Source organism: Epinephelus fuscoguttatus, linkage group LG12, assembly GCF_011397635.1.
Source record: "Epinephelus fuscoguttatus linkage group LG12, E.fuscoguttatus.final_Chr_v1".
NCBI lineage: Eukaryota > Metazoa > Chordata > Actinopteri > Perciformes > Serranidae > Epinephelus > Epinephelus fuscoguttatus.
Genome location: NC_064763.1, coordinates 994524 through 1018610, shown reverse-complemented (window position 1 = coordinate 1018610; position 24087 = coordinate 994524). Strand labels below are relative to the sequence as shown.

The following is a 24087-nucleotide window of genomic DNA, read 5'->3' as shown; positions in this document are numbered from 1 at the left end:
CATCCCAGTGATAAGGAATTTACATTCTATTCAACTGTACATAAATCAAGCAGTAGAATTGGCTTTTTTAACCTCTAAAATGTCACTAGAAAATATAAAGGGCTGTAGCATTGGGGATATTATTATATCAGACCATGCCCCCATTTTTATTGACTTAAGTAATTTGAAATTAGACACTCTTAGCCGACCTTGGAGATACAGCTCCTTTTTGAAACATGACCCTAATTTTGAAAAATATTTAAAAGAACAACTGAATTTCTTCTTTAGAGAAAACATGACCCCTGATGTATCCCCCAGTCTGGTATGGGATACAGCAAAAGCTTACATCCGTGGTCTCATTATATCATATACAGCAGGACTTAAAAAGAACAGTAGGAGGGAGCAAAGAAAACTGGAGCTAGAACTTCATGAACCTCAGATTAAATATAATTCATCCCCATCTGACGAATTTAGAAATGACATACAGATAGTTAGAACTGCCTTAGAGACCTTATTAACAAAGAAAGTTGAAAAATCTTTGTTTTTTCTGTGGCAAAGGATGTACGAATTTGTTAACAAACCCAATCGATATTTGGCTAATCTTATGCGTAACAGGGCTTACAGCCAGAATATTTCAAGCATTAGAAATCCGCAGGGCACTCTTACCCATAATAATAAAGAAATTAACAATATTTTTAAAATATTCTACAAGCAATTATATACTTCACAATTTAATATACACTCAAAGCAAGAAATGTAACATTTTTTTGCAAAGGTCAATTTACCAAAAATCACTAGACAACAGAGAGAAGATTTATATAAGCCATTAACTTTAAGTGAAATCAAGAACTCTATTCAATTACTCCCTAAAAACAAAGCACGGGGCCCTGACAGTTTTAATGCAGAATTTTATAAAAAGTTTAATACCATTCTCGTTAACCCACTGTTTGAAATGCTGCAAGCCTCATTTGAGGCTAAGGCCCTCCCTCCATCCCTAATGGAGGCTAATATTTCCTTAGTATTAAAGAAGGGTAAACCGCCAGAAGAGTACTCTTCGTACAGGCCTATATCTGTTTTAAATTTGGATATGAAGCTTCTAGCAAAAGTCTTGGCCTCACGTTTAGAAGATGTCCTCCCTATTATTATTACTAATGACCAGACTGGTTTTATTCGTGGGAGGTTTTCTTCTCATAATGTAAGAAGATTACTCAATGTTATTCGGCACTCTTCAATGTACAGCCCTGAGGCCTTGGTTGTGTCTCTCGACGCAGAAAAGGCCTTTGATTGGCTGGAGTGGCCTTACCTATTTTACACTCTTAATAAATTTGGACATGGGGAGGACTTTATTAAATGGATCCAGATCCTGTATATTTCACCTGTCTCTGCTGTAATTACTAATGGGCTCAGATCTACTAATTTTAGCATTGAACGGGGTACTAGGCAGGGCTGCCCCCTGAGCCCATTATAATTTGCTCTGGCTATGGAACCCTTAGCTGCAATCATAAGACAAGATGTCAGCATAAAAAAGAATTTCCTTAAATGACCGTCAGCATAAAATTTCGTTCTATGCTGACAACGTTTTGATTTATTTAGACTCCCCAAGGCAATGTATTCCTAAACTGATTAAGCTAATTGATATCTATGGTTCTTTTTCTGGATACAAAATTAATTTTTCCAAGAGTGAAGCCATGGCACTTTGTAGGTCACGAACGTCAGATTTAAATATTTCACAACCGTTTCGCTGGTCCCCGGCAGGCTTCTCATATCTGGGCATAAAAATTTCCCCATGTTTAAAAGATCTTTATAGACTCAACTTTGATCCCCTTGTGCAGTCCATAAAACAGGATCTTGAAAGGTGGTGTGGCCTACCCTTATCATTGCTGGGTCACATCCATCTGATAAAAATCAATATCCTTCCACGGATCCTGTATCTCTTACAAATGCTCCCAATTATGGTGTCAAAGAAGATTCTTGCACAGCTAAATAGTTCCATAATATCTTTTATTTGGTGTAAAAAAAGACCTAGGCTGAGATATAGCTTTCTTTGTCTACCTGTTAGCCACGGTGGCTTAGCGACACCGTCACTTTCATTTTATCAGTTCGCTGCACAGTTCAAATTCCTTCTGGAGTGGTTTATTGGTGATGCCAGCTCCACCTGGCTTAGCTGTGAATCAGCCTCTTTAGGAAGGGTTCCCTTGCAGAATATATTATATGTATCTCTTGATAAGGTTTCACTACTGATTGAAGACAATGTCATTTTAAAGAATATGTTAAATGTATGGCGACAAGTCAGGAAGCTGGAAGGTTACAGTAACTGTTTTTCTTTATTAACTCCTCTTCATGAGAACCCAGACCTTCCACCTGGTCTTCAGGCTGGCCTTGCTGATTGGAGCCACAGAGGCATTAAAGTAGTTGGGGACATGGTTCAGGGAGGCTCAATTCTCACATTTCAGCAAGTAAAACGCAAATTTGGTGTTACAAATAATGATTTCCTCAAATTCTTACAGGTCCGTAATTTTATTTTGTCTAAATTAAAAGGGTTCTCTGACGGATTTGCAATTTCCCCAGTTGAGTCTCTGTTAAAAGACAACATTCAGCTTAAATTCTTTACAAAACGACTTTATAAGATAATTTGCAGCCTCAATACGGACAATTCTGACAAAGTTAAAAGCAGATGGGAATCTGATCTGGGTACTACAATAGATCCAGAGGCTTGGAATACCTTGTTTAATCAATTTTCCAACTTCCTAGCATCTAATGCAGCCTGGGAGAGGCAATTTAAGATTCTACACAGGCTTTATATTACTCCAGAAGCCAGACACAGAATGAACCCAAATTTGTCAGATGATTGTATCAAATGTCAATCTGCTGCTGGTTCTTTTTTTCATTGTCTGTGGGACTATCCTCATATCCAAAAGTTTTGGTTTGCAATAATTCAACAGCTTAATGTCATTTTCAAGAGCCCATTGCACCTTGGTGCAAGGACTTGTCTGCTGGGACTAAATGATGTACTACCATCTGATTTTCGTAACAGAGACCTTTTGCATATTTTGCTGCACTCTGCTAGGAAATGTATCCTGGTTACGTGGATTTCTGATAAAGGTCCCACTCTTAATCAATGGCAAAAAACTGTGACAAGTATTATTCCCTTTGAAGCCTTCTCCACAGCCTTAAAAGACAAACCATTTCTATTTTACCGGATTTGGGACCCCTTCTTGGAATACCTGGGAACCACTAAATCTCAAAGGATTAAGGCAGGACTGATAGAACTGGACTGGGAAAAAGACGTTTAAGTATAACTTATGTGTGTATACCTGGTGTATAACTTAAGTTTATGTGAAGGGTGTATCTGGCCAAGGGTTTTTTTTTCTTTTCAGTTATTTATTTTATCCTGTTTTGTTTTGTCACGGGTTGTTTGTCTTACTCTGTCTCGCTCGGATGTCTGTATTGTGTCGTTTTATTGTGTCTTTGCTTTGCTAAAAAAAAGTTCAATAAACATATGTTTGAAAAAAAAACAAGATCTGTATAATGGATTGTAAAGTCAGGTTTTTATTTTGTAGACAGTTGATCTGGATTTATAGCGTGATGGGATGACAGCACAATGATGTGTGTGGTATCACTGGAAAGGTCTGCTTCTGCGCTTTCATGTGATATGTGTGGCATTCTGTGTGTTCGCGAGTAATCCATCCAAGAGTAATGTGTGTGCAAAGCTGTATGAAAGCTCCGTTATACATCATTTTATTGTAACTTTATCAATTTTTTTCGCTGTGAAAACATTGGATTACCGACATGTGCTTGGCCTTGTCGGAAAACTACAGTTCTGCCGTTTCATGTGATATGCGTGGCTTCTTGCTATGATGCACGGTCACGGAGAAAATCCACAGAGAAGAACGGGTGTGAATTAGGACGCACTATGCGTCGTTCGGGCCCATAGGGTAATCAGTAAGATGATATTTACTTTGAAACCGATACTATATTGCTGAAAACTCTGTATCTCTCATGCCAGGAGCATTGCTGGCCTTGAAAGGCATAGCAACAGTAACCAAGGGCGGCGGGGCTGTCTTGAGCTTCCTGTTTATCCCCGCTGCGCTGTGATTGGTTGCGATGAATTCAAACCCAGCCGTATTCAGTTGATTAGCAGACTCAGAGGGAGAGACAAACACCTTTCCAGGCTTTTTGCTGAGAGAATGTTCAGTCTGTTAATTGCAATGTTTTGTGACTAGCTCAGCTTAGAAAGCTAGAAGTGGTTAGTTAGCAGTTAGTCTCGCCACCAGACAATCAGAGATCTCCGCCTTCTGATAGTCTGGGGACGCTCCTTTCTAAAGTGTGTTTAACACACCGGCGAAAACGGCCGGCAACAAAGCAATGCCTCTTGCATTTTTGAAAAGGACACGCCTCCTCGGAAATGTGCGCTCCCCCTTTTCTCGTCCGCAAGGAAACAAACACACAGAGAGCTTGAAAATGGATGCCGAGAGATTTAACTCCGTTTTGTCAAATGTGTGCTCAGCCGTAAAGAAAATATTTTTTCCAACGGATGTCTTAGTTACAACATTATTGAGCTAACTGGAGTAGTTTCATGTCGTAACTGACAACAGGAGGCTTTTAACAGATGATGTCCCGTTAGCTTTACTGCTAGTGTTAGCTGTCCCTATCAGCTGCAGCCACTGATGCTTTCTAGACATCGTGATTTCCCAAAACTGAATAAATACCACACATAGCAACACAAAACTGCTTTGCTAGCTCAATCATGTTGTAACTAAGATATCCGCTGGAAAAGATATTTTTTTCGCGGACCGTTTAATGAGTTATTACCTATTACAGACACCACTAACGGCTAACAGGGCTAACAGCTAACGGTTAGCCCAGCTAAATGTGCATACAGAAATAGTAATGTTTGTTCAATCATTATGTTTATAGACTTTACAAACATCGGATTCGTCTAAACAGTGATACAGTGATGTGAAAAATGTGATATATAGGCTATATATATAGCTGAAAGCTCTGCTGGTTTTCTACCCCGAAGTATTTGTAAACAATAAGGCGATTCCTTCTAATGTTATAGTCCGGCCGGACGGATGAGTCATGGCCTTGTAAAAGATTATGTTTGTTTCTTTTAGTTGGCGAGAATGCGTCACCGCAAACGCGACAAACATCCACTAACTTTGACAGCATTTTCTGCGAGCATGGCTGAGCCAATATGTACCGCTATTCGTGTTTCTAGTCAGACTATGCTTACAAGCACAAGAGTTCAGCAAGCCACCGAAGGACAGCCCTGCAGATTGACTATTGGTTCTGCAACGTAGGGAGTTTTTTTAAACTCTGAAATTGTATCCGCCCATCTAAACACAAAATCAGAGAGAAAGTCATCAGTCTTTAGTTAAGCAAAGCGTCTAAAGACTGACTTGTGAGTCTAGTTAGCAGTAGGGTCTACTTGGCAGCCACTTGCTTTTGTGTGTCTTTATGAACTAAGCGTGTACTTACTCTATATTAATTGCAATGTTTTGTCAGTAGCTCAGCATAGTAGCTATTGTTCTCTGACTCAGCAGGTGAGGAGGGTGCATGTGAGCTAACATTAGTTGTTTCACAGTTATGGAGTAATAAGCTGTGGAATATTCAATATGTGCAGCAATGATGTATATCCAAATAATTAATATTAACAGCTATTTTTTTTAAAGTATACTTTGTCTAAGCCTCTGCTGTCCAGTGTGAAAGCAAAAGTGCGTATAGTAATTGAATATGGCCAAGTAATTACGTGTGGTGGTGAATTTGTTTTGGGTTTAATAGTCACAAAGTTTTATCATTTATGACTTTTTTAACTTAAACCTCAGAGGTTTTAGCTGTGTTTTGCATAAAGTAAATTAACAGCAGAGATGCCTGAGAATAGATGTGATATGTTCTGTAATTAACTGTGGAATTCAATCAATCAATCAATTTTATTTATAAAACCCAATATCATAAAGCACAATTTGCCTCACAGGGCTTTATAGCATACGACATCCCTCTGTCCTTATGACCCTCGCAGCGGATAAGGAAAAACTCCCCCCAAAAAAACCCTTAAACAGGGAAAAAAAAAAACGGTAGAAACCTCAGGAAGAGCAACTGAGGAGGTATCCCTCTTCCAGGATGGACAGACGTGCAATAGATGTCGTACAGAACAGATCAGCATAATAAATTAACAGTAATCCGCATGACACAATGAGACAGAGAGAGAGAGAGAGAGCAAGAGAGAGATGCAGGTAATGACAGTAGCTTACAACAACATTATTGAAAGTAATAATATTATAGTTATAGTTCTGGCTACTGTGGTACAATATGTTGAAAGTATGTAGTAATATCTGGCAGTATACATATGTGACAATAGTCATATGTGTATAATAACAGTAGAAGTATGACTAATGACTAATGATGGCAGCAGCAGCAGGAGGCATCTGGCAGGACCACGGCAGCAGCACAACCTAACACGTCACACTGTCCAGGCACCGCTGCGATATGAGTTAACCTGAGAGATAGTGGAGCACAAAAGCTCTGGAGAAGAAGCTGAGTTAGTGACATCCAGAATGGCCGAGTTAGTAAGATGCAGAAATAGAATACGAGAAAGAGAGGGAGAGAGGGAGAGAAGGAGAGAAGGTGCCCGGTGTATTATAGGGGGAAATAGAGGAAAGTCTTAAGTCTAGTCTTAAATGTGGAGATGGTGTCTGCCTCCCGGACCGTAACAGGAAGATGATTCCACAGGAGAGGAGCCTGATAGCTAAAGGCTCTGGCTCCTGATCTACTTTTGGAGATTTTAGGGACCACGAGTAACCCTGCGTTCTCAGAGCGCAGTGTTCTGGTGGGATAATATGGCACGATGAGCTCTCTAAGATATGAAGATAGGAGCTTGACCATTTAGAGCTTTATAAGTTAACAGTAGGATTTTAAATTCAATTCTGGATTTTACAGGGAGCCAGTGCAGCGAAGCTAAAACAGGAGAAATATGATCTCGTTTCTTAGTTCCTGTTAGTACATGTGCTGCTGCATTCTGAATTACCTGGAGAGTTTTTAAGGACTTACTAGAGCTACCTGATAATAGAGAGTTACAGTAATCCAGCCTATTACGCAGATGAAAAAATGCAGTCCGTGAGGTTTGTTTTAAAGGTTTGAGAATTAAAAGACAGATCTTGATTAAATATAAATATTACTCCAAGGTTTCTTACGGTAGTGGTAGAGGCCAGAGCAATGCCATCTAGAGAAACTATGTCATCAGATAAAGAGTCTCTGAGTTGTTTGGGGCCAAGAACAATAACTTCAATTTTGTCTAAATTTAAGGAAATTGGTGCTCATCCAGGTTTTTATGTCTTTAAGGCAGTTATGGAGTTTAGTTAATTGATTACTTTCTTCTGGCTTCATCGATAAATACAACTGAGTATCATCCGCATAACAATGGAAATTTATAGAGTGATTTCTAATGATGTTACCAAAAGGAAGCATATATAGAGTAAATAGGAACCTTGTGGAACTCCAAAACAAACTTTAGTATGTAAGGATGATTCATTATGTACGTCAACAAACTGAAAACGATCAGATAAATAAGATTGAAACCAGCTCAGTGCAGAACCTTTTAGGCCAATTAAGTGATCCAGTCTCTGCAGTAGAATTTGATGGTCAATTGTGTCAAACGCCGCACTAAGATCTAATAAAACAAGTACAGAGACAAGTCCTTTGTCTGAAGCAATCAGAAGGTCATTTGTAATTTTAACTAGTGCTGTCTCAGTGCTATGATACACTCTAAATCCTGACTGAAATTCCTCAAATAAATTATTATCATGGAGAAAATCACACAGCTGGTCTGCGACTACTTTCTCAAGGATCTTTGACAGAAAGGGAAGATTAGATATTGGTCTGTAGTTGGCTAACACCTCTGGATCCAGGGTGGGCTTTTTTAGTAGAGGTTTAATTACAGCTGCCTTAAAAGACTGTGGTACATAGCCTGTTAATAAGGATATATTGATCATATCTAATATATGAGTGTTAACTAAAGGTAAGACCTCCTTAAGTAGCCTAGCTGGGATGGGGTCTAAGAGACACGTTGATGATTTAGATGAAGAAATCACTGCGGTCAATTGTTGAAGAGAAATTGGGGAGAAGCAGTCTAAATATAAATCAGGTTTTACAGCTGTGTTTGAGGTTACACAGGTACTATCTGAGGACAGGAGGTCATGAATTTTGCCTCTAATAGTTAGAATTTTGTCATTAAAAAAGCTCATAAAATCATTACTGCTAAGGGCTAAAGGAATACAAGGCTCAATAGAGCTTTGACTCTCAGTCAGCCTGGCTACAGTGCTGAAAAGAAACCTGGGGTTATTTTTGTTTTCTTCTATTAATGCTGAGTAATAGTTTGCTCTGGCATTGTGGAGACCCCTCTTATAAGTTTTGAGACTGTCTGTCAAGATTAAACGAGATTCTTCCAGTTTGGTTAATTGCCAATTTCTTTCAAATTTCCACGATATTATTTTTTAACTTATGGGTTTGAGAGTTATGCCAAGGAGCGAACTTTCTTTGCTTTTTTAACTTCTTTTTAAGAGGAGCTACAGAGTCAAGTGTTGTTCGCAGCGAGCCTACGGCGCTATCGACAAAATGATCAAAGTCGGTACAGGAAACCTCTGTTACTGAGGGACTTGGTATTGGATTTAACGACGGAGTAATCATTTCCTTAAATTTTGCAACAGCACTATCTGATAAACATCTAGTATAGTCTGTATAGAATTAATTGTTCTGTAATTAACAAGGCATGTCCTAATGCAATAAAGGTGTTTGTGGAGATAATTGATTCAATGATACAAGTACAGTATTTGAAGAAAAAGTGAGAATGCAGTGTGATGAAACTGTTTTGGCTTTGTCACTGCCAACTGTTTTGTTTTTTTATAATCAAATCTCAGTCAGAGGTTCTAGCTGTGTTTTATATTAAGTAATAAATATGAGAAATAAGAACAGCAGAGAGGTCTGACACTAGCCTTGACATGCTGTGTTAAGAATTTACACAAATTAATAAAGTATATTACTATGCACTTAAATTTGTATAAGTCCTTTTGGAGAGAACTGATGTGATTACAAACGTGTGTATATTAACTGTGTATTCTGACAAATGTAGTTATTATGTGCACATACAGTCTGGTGGTGAATTTGTTTTGGCTTTGTCAGGGAAAGACTTTATGTCAATACAATACACTGACATTATCAGCAGTGAGCATGTTTCAGTACAGTTAAAGCTGCATACGTGCTTGTGGAGATAAGGCTGTTGCTACTTCATTATCAAGATGTCAATATATAGCAACAGTATTTTTACCCACTCACTGTCATTCTGTAGATGCTAAGTAATGAATGAATTTGAAGTTGTGTAATGTAATTAACTGATCGACTTGGTCTTTAAACTTTTAGATGCCCCATGGCATGTCCTACCATCGCTCCGAGGCAGGCAAGTGGAGGATGGCGGCGCGACGGACTGAGGTGCTTGCACCTCAGGCGGCCTCCAGTGATGCTGGTGCATGTATGTAGTCTTCCATGTTTAAAATCAGCATTTCATTTATGTGGTGTATGACAGAGTTAAACTCTTAACTATTTGTATTTCCATAGTCTTGAAATGTTTACATATTGTGGTTAAATACTTGAAGTTTGAAGTTGGCCTTTTTTAAAATCATTTTATGTTCATCAACAGGTCGTGGCACAGGGTGGTGCCACAAAGTGCACCAATGGCCGATTTCTGCGCACACTGGGCGCCAGCACAAATTGGTCATTCCTGCCAAGGTCCCAGACAAGAAGGTATGTGTAATTTATAAAAACACAGTGATGATTAGAAGTTTTAATTGTTTGTTTTCAGCCTAAAAGAATTCCTGTCTTTTGTTCCAGTTTGTTCTTCTTGTAGGGGCGTCCCATCTGCGCTCCCTTGCAGATGGGATTGTGCCAATGTGCCAATGAGGATCGCTACACCTTCGGCATCATGTCCACTCTGGGGGCATGCGCAGACCAGCTCAGGACCGAGGTTGAGCATGCTGTTCTTCCTTGGACCCCTGATGCTGTCTGTATCATTGCCCCTGGAAACAACCTGACGGCCAGCAACACGCCTGAGCAAGGGGCGTCGCTTTTGGCCGGTACCTGGCCGCTGTCTGCAATGTCTGGCCAACTGCACAGGTAAGTTATTTGTGCATTCTTTTTAACGAGGCTGATGTGTACATGTCAATATAATTTTGTAATTAACATTATTGTGTTGTGTAGGTTTTTGTTGCGGACCTCGTCCCATGCTTGACAGTCCCGGGGGATGTACAAGAGTTTTTCCGTAAGGAATTTCAGTGCGTCGGCACGTCTCGGTATGTTTGAAAATAATAATGATATGGCTCTAAACAGTTGTATGATGGCTAATGAGAATTGTATATTTTAAATATGATTTCTAACACTATACCCTCTTATAGTTTTCTAGTAAGAAAGTTGACATTGCCTTTTTGAAATGTGTTTTTCAATAATCTGTTTTTTTCTTTTTTCTTTAAGGTGTTAAGTTTTATCACCACGCTGACCGCTTCTCCCTCAGCAACCGAAAGCTTTGGTGCCGTGATGGTGTAAGTAGAATATATTATTTTAATATCACCAATGTAAAATGATACAACACAATATGTTTGACAGTAAAAGTGACATTTTTCAAAAATAATGTTTAATCTTTTTTTGTCATTGTTTTGTCTTTGTAGGTGCACCTCAGTGACGACATGGGGATGCCTATCCTTCTGGAGTCGCTGCTGGCTGCCACCAAGCGGCACCTGGAGACACCAGCACCTAAGCCACAGGTGCCACGCCCGGTGTCTCCCACGCCCAAACCCAGGCCTCTGCCATTGGTTGTTCCGCGTGTGATTGTGGTGGGGGAGGTCCCTGTTCCCCGGGCCCCACCTCCCGAGTGGACAGCTGTGGAGCCGGGTAGAAAGGTAAAAGGCTGAACACTGTAAATATACTTTGATGAAAGAAAAAGCAACTTGTTAATTGATCCTAATTTTTTGTGCTGTTTGTCATTACAGAGGAACCACTCTGGTGACCACAAGCATGGCTCTGGTTCATCCCGGAAGAGGGTGATTCAGCATATGGTATGTTCTCTTCTCTATCATTTAACTATTATACTTAAATGACAGTGACAGTTTGTGTGTGCTTCGTTTAAGAAAATTACAAGTTTTACAAATAATCCTCATGTCTGTCATACAGGTGGATGGCGCTCCAGTGGCCTTGCGGGAGTGTTTCATTCCACTGAATCCTGTCGGGTTCTCACCTGCTATGCTGGTTGCCATGGACAAAGTTGTTCCATCGGCTCTTGGCGGCGTTCCCACAGGCAACAAGGTAATTAACCAGAAAGTTACATCTGATAGATTAATTATTAATAAACTTGCTTTCCCTTTTTTATACTTGAAATAATCAAACAGTGTTTGTCTATAACGGGTTGTTGTCCAAATATTTAACTATTTTGTTTTTCTCACATTAGACACCGCTTGTGGAACGTCACTCGAAGCCTGTTGCCAAGCAGCACAGACATGGCAGGAAGCAGGTATGTAGTGTTTTAATCCAGATGGAGACTGTGTTGCAGGTTGAGCAGTTAACCAGCAATTAAAATTTAGCATGTGTTATGTTATTGTAAAGGAAAGATAAAGTCATTGGTTTTAGTTTGTTTATGAGGTTATTAATGATTTTATTTTCTGTATTTTTAGGTGGTGGCGACACGTAAAACTCCGGTGTCTGCCAGTGTTGTGAAGGAGGAGGCAAAGAAGAAGGTTGGTGCAGTTTTGTTAGTGATGTACCAAAAAGTGTGAAGGGAATGTGAAGCAGTACTTTATACAAGTTGAAAATGTAGCTATTTCACAGATCTTGAAAAAACACTATGATAATTTACACAGAAAGTTTTAAGAAAAAAACATAAACCTGTTTTTCTTGTCTTGTCCATGTTGACTGTCCGTCCTGAAGCCCAGGTCTTGGAGCAGGAGGCAGGTAAAGTTATTTGAAGCATCCATGCAAAGCCCTCTAGTGTTGTGGCTAATGCGGTAGCATGATAGTTATTTATATGATGTCTGTGTTTGCCATATTCAATGTTTCTGTTTTCTTTCTCTTTCTGTTGTAGGAGGTGACATTTAACCTTGTGTCGACCTGTACTGTGTCGGGGACCACTCCCTGTGTGGCTACCCATCCTGCAGCTGTCCCTCCTGCCCCTGTGCCTGTGCAGCCTCAAGGTCAGCGTATTAACCCCTTGCCTTGCAGGTGTATAGAGAATGTGCCACAGGCAGTAGTGTTAGGGAGCAGCCTGCGTACAGCATCATGTCGTTTCGATTTCAATGCTTACGTGTCATGCAGTGTTGTTGCAGCAGCCAAACATAGCATTTCTCCAGTTTGTACCTGGCACACAGTAGATATTGATGATGTTTGTGTAGAGGGGTGGAAGTTGTCAGCTCGGGTGGGAAAGAGGGTTTGGTCAGCAGCAGTTTGATCTGTTTGGTCGGAAGTGGAGCGTAGATGTTGGTCATGCTGTCTACAAGGACTTCGTGGCATTTGAAGATGGGGCTGAGTTGGGTAAAGAGCTGCAGCAGCATCTGTTAAGGGATGGGATGTGTGTCTTGGATCTCCACAGAGCAGTGATCTTGATTATCCAGCATGGGGACTACTTCGTAGTGGTGGATTGTGGGGAGCGCAATGCTTCAGGGTTGGCTTCGGACATTGGTCGGTCTGCTGTGGTGTTCAACACAGTGCTGGAATGACCTGATGATTCACATCCTCAATCTGAAGGAGTTGTTAGCTGCATAGTGGTTTGGTGTTAGTAGCATCTCCGTGGAGGAGTGTGTTGTTGAGGGAGAAAGCTGCAGTGCACCTGTGTTGATGGATCCACAGGCTCCCACTCAGTCCCAGGGTTGCGCTTCTGTTAGAGGAAGTTTTCATCAAGGTGACCAGCGGTTTAAATATGGCGGTCTTCAGTGTGTGGCCATTAGTTTGGTTGCTCTAGTGAAACACACCATAGAGAGTGTGTTTTCATGTCAGCCTGACACACTGGACAAGGTTGTAGTATCAGGTGATGAGCTGTACACATCCTTGAGGGAAGGCAACCTGATTACTGCTGGGGCTGAGCGCCTTTGTGTCCCAGATTTGCCTCAGCAGCATGTCCTTGATGGACAAACATTTGATTTGGAGTTTGGTGATTTCGTTGCTGGAGATGTTGATGTTGTTAAGGGAGAGTTTATTGATGCGGGTGTGCACACCAGTCTCTCTGATGGATTGAGTAAGGTGTGCACAAAATACAACACCTGCTTCTTTACACTGAGTGGCAGTACTTGTGCCATCATTGGTGAAGATGGGCAGTATGCTGTGGTTGACTCCCATGCCCGCAGTGCAGATGGGATGGTCGATGGTGCAGGGCAGAGTGTTGTGCTCTATTTCAGTTCATTCCAGCATCTGTTAGAGCACTTTTCTAAGTTTGCAGGAGCTCTTCAGAAAACACCCAAGCTCTTTGAGATCAATGGTGTTCGTGTGAAACACCCAGGTGCAGCTGTTGAATGTAGAGAGGGACAGGTTACTGCTCCTACTGAGGACAGTCCTGTCACACCAGTGGTCTGTGCAGCCACTAAGAGTGGTGAGAACCGTAAGCTCACATTGAAAAATTGCACATCTAAGAAGGTGAAGACTTTTGATGCTGAAGTAAATTCAGATATTTTTTTTTTGTTGTTGGGGATGTAGCATGTAAAAACTTACAATTTCATCCCCTTTCTAAAGATGTAGCTCTCGCTCTGTGTAATCAGGTTAACATAGAGTCAGAGAGAGTTGATGCCACATCTTCTGCTGTCGGTCCCTTAGGGTTTCCTTGTAGGACAGAGAAGATTGTGGGTGATGGCAACTGTTTCTTTAGGGCAGTTAGTCAGGCCATTAGTGGTACACAGAAGTACCATGGGAAGTTAAGACCTGCTGCTGTGAAGCATTTAGAAAGCAATCCTGTGGCATATCAGAGTATTCTGAGAAGTGAGTATCCCTCCATATCAGAATACATCAAGATGTCAAGGATGCGCTATGTTGGTACTTGGGCCACTGAGTTGGAGATTCAAGCCACAGCTGATTATTTAGGTGTTAATGTTTTCACCTATTATAATGATCACTGGCTTGAATACAGTTGTAAGAGTAGTAGGTTGTCAAATGAAGGTGTATATTTGCATAATGTTAATGGTAACCATTACGAGACAGTTGTCTGTGTTCAGCAGCCTCAAACACAGAACTGTTATGGTTACTGTAAGGTTAACACACCTGTTTCTGGAGGCTATAACTTTAGAGACCAAAGTAGAATTGAGAGTAATGTTTCTGTTCTGGGTAGCTTGAATCAGATTAGATCTGATGCATGTGATTATTTGAGAAAGAAGATTAACATACAGCGTAAAATGACCTATCAACAAAATGATTTGCGTCGGAAATATATGAGGGCATTTGAAAATAGGAAATATCAACAGAATGCGTTGCATAAGGATATGAAGAAGCATGCAAGTGTTGGTAAATACAAAGAGAATCTTGCATATAAGATAAGGGTTAAGGCCCTTAGTGTAAAGAAATATAAAGACAATGTTGACCATAGGAAATGGGTAAAGGCATTTAGTGTTCATAAATATCAGCATAATGTATTGCATAAGTAAATATCGGTTAAATAAACTGCACAGAGACGATCTAAAGGCTGCAAGCATCAGGAAATATCGTGAAAATCCTGATCATAAGAGACGTGTTGCAGCTGATGTTAAACTGAAGTGGCTCATAAAGAAAGAGAAGACGGGGCAGTTTGAGTTTGTTATGCAGCAGATTTTAGACAAAGTGAAAGAAGGCCCAGAGTTTGTCTGTTCTGTATTGTTTTCGGCTCCTGTTTAGACACCAGGTGCTGCACTGTAAACAGGAAGACTACAGCAAGAGGGAGACAGTAGCCTCAATAGCAGCAAACTGCATAACAGAGGACTACTTGCACAAGTGTAATGGAGACTGTGATTTGCCATATCAGTTGTTGGACACAGCTCGAGGGAAGCTGTGGATTTGTTATAGTTGCCATTACAAGATTAATAGAGGTGAGATGCCACCAGAGTGTTGGTCAAATAATCTCACAGTTCATCCCGTTGCTCCTGAATTGGCATGTTTGAATAGTTTAGAGCAACATTTGATAACGTTGCACATTCCATTCATGAAGATGTTAGCTTTGCCTAAAGGGGGGCAAAATGGAGTACATGGTCCAGTGACCTGTGTTCCTGCTAACATTGTAGAGACTAGTAACTTGTTGCCCCATTCCAATATGGAGGGGTCTTTGTTGGCAGTTAAGTTAAAGCGTAAGTTGACCTATAAAGGTCACTATGAGTATCAATTTGTTGATACTCTGCGCGTTAAACAGGCGTTGCACTATTTAAAACAGACTAATAGTTACTATGGTGATACTGAGGTTAATGAGGCATGGATAAATGACGTTTGTAGGGAACAGGAAGCTGAAGTTCCTGGAGATGACAATCCTGCAGACAGTGCTAAAACTGATGCAAGTGCAGCCGAGGATGAGCTTCTGCATGACAGACAGCAACATGGTATGTTTCAGGACACGTCTCATGCCTGTTGATATTGGTCAGGAGGTGCTTGACCAATATTTTGATGATATTTTGAATGTAGCTCCAGCAGAAGGCAACAGTCCTGTGAAGCTCCTTAGTGATAGCACAAATAAAGCAAAGTGTTTCCCTGTATTGTTTCCTCAAGGCAGAAACACTTATCAGGAGTGTCGGCCGTATCGCTTGACTTTGTCGCGACACTTCAACAATAGGATCCTTCATGCAGATGGAAGGTTTGCAAGTAATGCTGAATACATATTTTTTGCGCAGTACATGTGTGAGGTTGAACAGGTAGTGTCAAATGTTTCAATAGCTTTACGTAAAGGTAAAGGGGGTCAAAGGTCCTACAAAGTCTCTGACATTTTAAAAGATGAGGACTCTTTGAAACAGATGTTGGAGTTTGATGAGGATTATCGTTTTCTTAAGCCTATTAGAGGCACTATAGCTTTTTGGCAGGGAGCACAGCATGACCTTCTGGCCTGTGTGCGTCAGCTTGGTGTTCCCACCTGGTTTTGTTCCTATAGTTCAGCAGATATGCGTTGGACAAATCTGCTGTATAGTATTCTGAAGAAGGAGGGTCAAACAGCCACTGTAGAGGATTTAGAGTGGGCTGATATATGTAATTTACTGCATCGTAATCCTGTCACTGCAGCTCGAATGTTTGATTTTAGGTGGCACTGTTTCCTTAGGGAGGTTTTGATGTCTCCATCTCAACCGATAGGTAAAATTAAGGATTACTTTTACTGGGTTGAGTTTCAGCAGCGAGGTTCTCCTCATGTCCATTGTTTGTTCTGGGTAGAGAACGCTCTGCTGATTGATAAGAACACTGATGAGGAGGTAGTTCAGTTTATTGACAAGTACGTGACTTGTGAACTAACATCATCAGATGAGGAGTTGTTGGACATTGTAACATCTGTGCAGCAACACTCGAAACGACACGCAAAGACTTGTAAAAAGAAAAACGCTGTGTGTCGTTTCAATTTTCCTGGGCTTGCTTCTGCTAGGACATTTATCTGTCAACGTGAACCTGATGAGGTTGTGGAACAGTGCACTTGTCCGGTTGATCCGACAAATATTTTAGCACCTTGTGAGTGTGAGAAGCGCTTAGCTGCTAAGAAAAGGAAGAAGGAACAGGCTAAGAACATTTTGACTGCCATTAAGACGGCTTTGTCAGATGATAACAGTTGTTATGATAGTGTAGAACAACTGTTTCATCATTTAGGAATAACAGGCTTTTGAGGAAGCTTATAATAGCAGTGTTCGGAGCACTCAGGTTGTTTTGAAAAGGCAGGTTAATGAGGCCTGGATTATCCATTACAGTAAGCCTTTGTTAAAGTGCTGGAATGCCAATATGGACATCCAGTATGTAGTCGATGTATATGCCTGTGTTGTTTATATTATTTCATACATTTCCAAGGCTGAGCGGGAAATGGGGTTACTGTTGGGTAACACAGAAAGAGGCCTCTAAAGAAGGTAATGTTAATGCTAAAGAGGCTCTCAAGAAACTGAGCAGTGTTTACCTGCACCATAGGGATGTGTCAGCTCAGGAGGCTGTTTACAGGCTTAGTAATATACATCTGAAAGAGTGCTCCAGGAAGGTCATGTTCATTCCCACAGGGGACAGTACCGTTAATATGAGTTGGCCTTTAAGTGTGTTAAAACAGAAGGCATCCTCTGCGTCATCACATGATCTTAGCGCCGAAGACATGTGGATGACTAGCATTGTTGACCAGTACAAGAACAGACCAAATGATGATGTTTTCAATGACATGTGTCTGGCTGCATTTGTGTCAGAGTATTGTGTTCTCACTAAAAATGAGAAATGTAAAGGTGCTATAAAGTTAAATGGTAGTTACAGTTTTGTAGTAAAAGAACACGGACACAACCAGCTGTAGTTTGTTATGCTCGCTTCTCTGAGACTAGGAGTCCAGAGTTGTTCTATCAGAGCATCTTGCAGTTGTTCCTGCCGCATTGCATAGACTCCCAGCTAAAACCCACTAACTGTGTAACCTTCAAAAAGTTTTACAATAACGGTTATGTGAGGTTTAGTGATGGGTCCAGGCATTCTGTGAAGTCTATTTTCAATTCAAATAGACGTCACTTTGAGATAGAAGCGGATGATCTGGATAATGCTCAGAATCTGGTTGATAATGAGGGTGTCTTAGAGGATACCTGGTGTGAGCTGTGTCCAGAAGCGGAGCTGGAGCGGTTAGAGTGCGTGCAGGAACAGAGAGATAATGCACAAGTAGGGGATAACATCAGGAGTATATTCCAGATTTGTCTGTTAACAGGCAACAGGTTTCTCATTTAGAGAAGAAGAATAATGTCATGACCAGAAGTGAGGGCTTGACATTAATTAGATTGCTGAATGAGACCCAGATGTCCATTTTTTATCGGGTCCGTCAGTGGTATTTGGATAGGGTAGCAGGTAAAAACCCAGAGCCACTTCGTGTATTTATTACAGGTGGTGCTGGCACAGGTAAGAGCCCTTTGATCAAAGCTATTCAGTATGAGGCCGGGAGACTTTTGTCTACCGTTAGCATCATCCTGATAGTGTGTGTGTTTTGCTGACAGCTCCGACAGGCATTGCTGCATATTATTTGAATGCAGCAATGATATACAACACATTTAGCATAGGGAGGGATGTGCGCTTGCCATACACTCCCTTGGGGGAAGAGAAGCTCAATTCTTTGAGAGCTAAGATTAGTGATCTGCAGATTTTGATCATTGACGAGATCTCCATGGTAGATCATAACCTCCTGGCTTACATCTATGGACGGTTAAGGCAGATCAAACAAACAGGTGATATTGCATCGTTTGGAAATGTGTGTGTACTTGCTGTTGGAGACTTTTATCAGCTGCCTCCTTTTAAAGGGAAATCGTTGTACACTGATGATGTGACTGAGAACCTTTGGTCCAGTTTATTTAAGGTTGTTGAGTTGACAACAATTGTAAGGTAGAAGGATAGTGGGTTTGCTGATTTGTTAAATCGGCTGAGAACGCGTACTAAAGGGACTACAATGCTGAACAGTGATGCAGACATACTGAAAAATTGTGAAACAGGTGAAGTCATCTTAGCTTTACATATATTTGCAAATAGACAAGTGAATGAGCATAATATTCAGCAGCTGTTTACAGCGTGTCCCGAGTACGAGGAAATCCATGCCCAGGGCTTTGTCAATAATCAAAGAACTGGGAAACTGGAGTTGATCAAACTATCCAAGTGAATAAAGTTTATTCACTGGGATAGTTTGATCCTTGATTGATGGAGTTATGTGGGTTTCATAAGCTGACAAATTAAAAGGATTTATGTTATAACAGAGCAAAAAGCAAACATATTTTTTTCTATGCAACTGTAATATTTGTAACTTGAATAAGTAATAAATTCAGAATTATTTAACATTAAGGAGTAGTTACATTTATTTTACATTACATTTGGTTACATTTAGTTACATTTGTTACATATGCTGATGTGGCCCTTGGTGAAAATGAGTTTGACACCCCTGAGATAGACAGTTATAGTTTTCACAGTCGTCCCCGACGTCTGTCATACACTAGTAGTAATCCAGTACCAGTGGAACTACAGGGGCAGCAACATGGTGGTGTTCTGTACTGTAGCAATAGTTTAGTCTGTGAAGTTGTTCAGGCACCAAACATGAACTTGGAGTGTTTGGTTTCTGCCTGTGACAGTGTGGACATAGTGTTAGCAGTGATTTATCGACCGCCATCATACCCTGTGTCTTTGTTCAAAGAAAATCTCAGCACGTTGCTGTAGTGGTTGGACTCCTTCGATAAAACTGTTGCTGTAATTGGGGACTAATTTGTTTGTGGTTTTATGGTAGACAAAGGGTTTGTGCAACATGTGACACAACCCACAACAGAGAGACGCACACTTATTGACCATGTGTACATCAAAACATCGCTTTATGATGTTCAGTCAGTAGTGTTGCCTATTTTTTTAGTGATCATGAAGGGATTGTGTGCAGCTTTAGACTGAGTAATGTTGTTGATCAGAATTAGTAGTAAAAAAGTAGTTTTAAATGTTTAGTGTTGTGTAATATAGTTTTGTATAGTATTACATATATTGCTTATTCATGATGTGTTGTTACTTGTGTCAGTGTATATTTGTGCTTGTGTTCCCTGGCTGGCTCTCTGTCTGTTCTGTGTTACAGGTGGTTCCAGCCCTGCGTTTCACCTCGACAGCAAAGCTCCAGCCATCCGTTCTCTCTGGATTTTGTTTTGTGTTGGGTGTTACTACTGTTCACAATAAAAAGTATAAAAAAGTATTTAACCCTTAGATGCATGACCTACCAATTCCCACACTCTTCCATAAGTGGGGTCAAAAATGAGCCCAATTAGAATCAATGCGTTTTATGTGATAAACTTAAGCAATTTCTTTCATTTTGGTTAAAGATGATGATTTGTATTATGTTTTGGTCAACAAAAGAATGATTTCATGTTTGACATGTTCAAATATCACTTTTTTAGTTCAATCTCTTCAGAAAACCTAGCTGACCTCCTAGCAGCCATGATACTGTAGATAAGAAAACATAAAAAGGACAATGTTTGAATGGCACACAAACATATGAATCAATATGTAGCTATAAGTAAATGCACACACACACACACACACACACACACACACACTTACTAATGACATCATTGAATAATCAATAATAGCATAAATCTCTACCTATCGTGCACACACACACACACACACACACACACACACACACACACACACACAAGGAAGCTATAAATATAGTAAGGCTGCTTATCTCTACACAACAAATGCAGTAATATTAGCTAGCTAACATTACAGTACTAACATTACATAGTACCTAGCTAACTAGTACCTACATTGTAGTTAGCTAAGACTAGCTAGCTTAGTTAGCTAGTCTTAGCTAACTACAATTAGGCTAATCTGATAATAACTTTATCACACAAAAGTCATGGATGTGGAAAATAAGTTCATATTTTATAACATCATATGTATTCCAAGATATAAAACGAATGTAATACTGACATGTATGTTGCTATATAAAAATCCTCCTGGATGGTGAGACTGCTGGCATTAGATGTGTAAGTGCTACAGTAAATGTATACCTGACAGTCACCATTGATAAGAATCAAAGATTCCTAGGTCTAACCCTTGATATTCCATAGGAAATGCTTAGAGTCATTTTTGATCCCACTTATGGAAGAGTGGGGTAGTGATACGAAAACAACATTTTTTTAAAATGTGTATGATTTTTTTTTTAAAATGCAAATGGCCTCATGTCAAAAACATGAGGAATGCCTGGAATATGAAATGATAAAAACTTTTAATTCCATGGATATTGAAGAAAAACAACCCCTGGGGTCATTTTTGACCCCACTTATGCATCTAAGGGTTAAAAAAATATATATATCCCCCCAAAAAAGTGTTACTACTGTTATTGTAAAATTATGTTTAGAGTCATGTTGATGTATATAGTTCTGTTCATATTTCTGTCAACCCCCTCTTTCTCCCCCACCCCTTCTTCAAGAGTAGTCATGTACATTAGTTCCATCTATAGCTGTTCATGTAGTTCTTGTATACATTGCTGTTGATGTTCTCTCTCTGTCTGTCCTCTCTTTTTTTTTTGTTCACCCATACTTAGGCCTGGCTCTGCTGGAGGTTTCTTCCTGTTAAAAGGAAGAAAGGAAGTTTTTCCTCTCCACTGTCGCTTAGTGCTTACTCAGTGTGGGAAATGTTAGGTCTCTCTCTCTCTCTCTCTCTCTCTCTCTCTCCAATAGTTCAAAATAAAAAGGTTTATTATAAAACAGAATGCAGTCTTGACATTTTATTTGACATTTGTGCCAGTTTACACCAAAAGGAGCTACAGCTATCTCTATTGAATTCTGTTTAGCTTTTAGCTTTAGCCGTAATGCTTTAATGTGTCAATGATTTTATTATTAATCTACAGTGTACATGTATGAATGGGGTAAAAAACCAAATGTCCTGTTGTAATCAGCAAAGACATACCCATGTAAAATCACGAGAGGAAGTACAATTAATATTCATGATTGCAACAAAGTATCAAGACCTGAAGTTCTAAACCAAGTGAGAAGAGGAAGAGAAAAACCTGCTGTGAGTAATGACTAAAGGTGTGAAACAAAAGGTTACATTTGTCCATTAGGTGGCACTGTGAGTTTAACATGTTGACGTGTTAATGTTAAATGATGGACAGACAGACAGAGAATCATGGAGATAATAATCAATTGATGTTCCCTGACCAAGGATAGAACTCCACACTAAGGTATGCAGTTATGTCCAGTGTGGACATAACTGCAGGTCGAGACCTGCTCGGGCCCTAATAATAATAATAAACAGCACGATTACAATAGGGTCCTCACGGACGACGAAGTCATCGCTTGGGCCCTAATAATAATAAACAGCGCGATTACAATAGGGTCCTACGCGGACGACTTCGTCATTGCTCGGGCCCTAATAATAAACAGCGCGATTTCAATAGGGTCCTCAGACGACTTCATCGTCGCTCGGGCCCTAATAAAAAATCCCTTGCATTTCAATAGGGTCCTAGCACTGCTAGGTGCTCGGGCCCTAATAATTATCATTCGAAAAACAATAGGGACCTCGCAGGTCGAGACCTGCTCGGGCCCTGATAATAATAATAAACAGCGCGATTACAATAGGGTCCTAACGGACAACGAAGTCATCGCTTGGGCCCTAATAATAATAATAAACAGCGCGATTACAATAGGGTCCTACGCGGACGACTTCGGCGTCGCTCAGGCCCTGATAATAAACAGCACGATTACAATAGGGTCCTACACGGACGACTTCGTTGTCGCTCAGGCCCTAATAAGTTTTGGTGCATTTCAGAATGAGAGGGGAGAGGTTGATGCAGGACTGAGATTTGCCCAGAACTAATGTCCCCCTTAAACTCTGTCTCCTAAAAATTATATGTATATATTACTAAATAGCTTTTGTAATTACATTGTGGTGACAAAGTAATCACTGCTTGGATTATGTTCAGAGACAACATTACTTTTAGATAATGAAACACTGCATTTTTGCACCTTGCTGGACTCACAGTGTAGTTGTCAGGATGGATGGCAGACACTCAAAATGCAAGACTATGACACCAGAATCCCTCAATCACACCCAGACTCCTATTTGTGGTTAGGTTTAGGCAACCAAAGCACTCTGGTGAAGTTTAGGGAAAGATTGTCATTTCAGTTAATTGTCAATAAAATTGTACTTTTAAAAAAATAATGCTGTGATCTCTACCACTGGATAATACGACGGAGTATTAGGGCCACATTGAAGAAAAAAAAAAATTGGAGATTTCGAGAATGAAGTCATAATATTATGAGAATAAAGTCGTAATATGAGAATGAAGTCGTAATTTAATGAGAAAAAAGTCATAATATTACGAGAATAAAGTCGTAGGTTTAAGGAAATAACCAACAACAAACAGAATGGGTTAGAGGATGAACCTGCTTGTGGCAGCTGCTCTTTGTCTCAGGTGTGTTGCCTCAACACACACATTTGGAGGCAGGGCCAGAGTGGGACTCATTTTCAGCCCTGGACTTTCATGCCTCTGACTGGCCCACTTTAGATCACGACCTATTATAACCTTACATGTTAAGTCTACAATAGCGCACTGTTCTCTAAAGCCTTGTAATTCAGTGTATTTTTCTAAAATATTTCCAATTCAGTAAGGGTTGCTTCACAATGTAGATTTATTTCAACATGAGTGCACATCTTCAACTTTATTCTTAACAACACAACATCCTTTTCAACAATATCAGAATCTATATTCTGTTCAAATAAGTAGTGCCCACTCTGGACTTGTGGGCTCATGGCTGGTGCTCGGTGCTGGATCTTGCTTCTGAGGGGCTACAAGACAAAGTTTCCCAGTTATGTGGAGTCGCATCATTATTATTACTATTATTTAAATTATATAATGTTATATGTTACAACGCCACACAATTCATTGACTTGATAATTAATTAACTTTAACGGTGGTGGTTGGAGATGTATGCGTAGTCAGACGCAGCTACTGACCTCCGTGGAGCCGTTGTCTTGACCTCCGGTGCCGCAGGGATTTCGGCATTCTCCGTCCACTCTTCTGATGAGAAGGCATGTCGGTGGTCAATTCCACAAATTGTTGGAGATGTGCGCATAATCAGACCCCCGCTGCAGAGCACCATGGAGCCGGTGTCTCCACCTGACCAATTCAGCTGCTGCAGAGACTTCAACTTCATCCGTGCCCTTTGTTAATGAAGAGGCGTGTCGGTAAACAACGGTATGCGCACATAATCGGAGTGCAGCTCGCACACCCGCACAGAGCCAGTGTCTCCACCTCAGAGGGCGCCAGTGAAGGCGGCCCAGGGATAGCGATCGCAGCATATGTGATACCCAGTGCCATGACTGAACGCCGGCCCAATTAAAAAAAAATAACTGAACACTGGCCCTCATCAGACCGGCCCACCGGGAATTGTCCTGGTCCTCCCGATTAGCCAG

At 40.5% G+C, this 24087-nt stretch overlaps 4 protein-coding genes across 6 annotated transcripts in view; 3 read left to right on the top strand and 1 right to left on the bottom strand.

The window, feature by feature from the left end:
• The window catches only part of LOC125897973 (WSC domain-containing protein 1-like), a 178097-nt gene that overhangs the window by 131914 nt on the left and 22096 nt on the right, over nt 1–24087 (bottom strand). The window contains exon 1 of one of the 2 annotated variants that reach the window (XM_049591539.1): nt 10698–10744. The exons of the other annotated variant lie outside the window; for it this stretch is intronic. The gene's annotated coding sequence lies outside the window, so the exon portion shown is untranslated. Of the gene's footprint in view, nt 1–10697; nt 10745–24087 lie in introns of those variants that run through there. 2 annotated transcript variants of the gene reach the window in all.
• Nucleotides 10857–13532, top strand: LOC125898021 (uncharacterized). Of its 2 annotated transcripts, XM_049591626.1 has the most exons (5): nt 11145–11325; nt 11468–11530; nt 11691–11753; nt 11944–11967; nt 12098–13532. In XM_049591626.1, exons 1-5 carry the CDS (start codon nt 11179–11181, stop codon nt 12458–12460), a joined length of 660 nt encoding a protein of 219 aa, XP_049447583.1. In that variant the 5' UTR covers nt 11145–11178; the 3' UTR covers nt 12461–13532. The 2 variants fall into 2 exon arrangements, 1 of the variants encoding a protein (XP_049447583.1); XR_007450550.1 differs by lacking the exons at nt 11944–11967; nt 12098–13532 and adding an exon at nt 10857–11078 and having other exon boundaries at nt 11194–11530; nt 11691–11864.
• LOC125898006 (uncharacterized) lies at nt 13859–15604 on the top strand. Its single transcript, XM_049591599.1, is given in 2 exon segments — nt 13859–14841; nt 14843–15604. Coding segments are annotated over 2 exon segments (966 nt in total). The 5' UTR covers nt 13859–14619; the 3' UTR covers nt 15587–15604.
• LOC125898007 (uncharacterized) lies at nt 15846–16811 on the top strand. The gene has a single exon (XM_049591600.1). It carries the CDS (start codon nt 15846–15848, stop codon nt 16809–16811), a length of 966 nt encoding a protein of 321 aa, XP_049447557.1.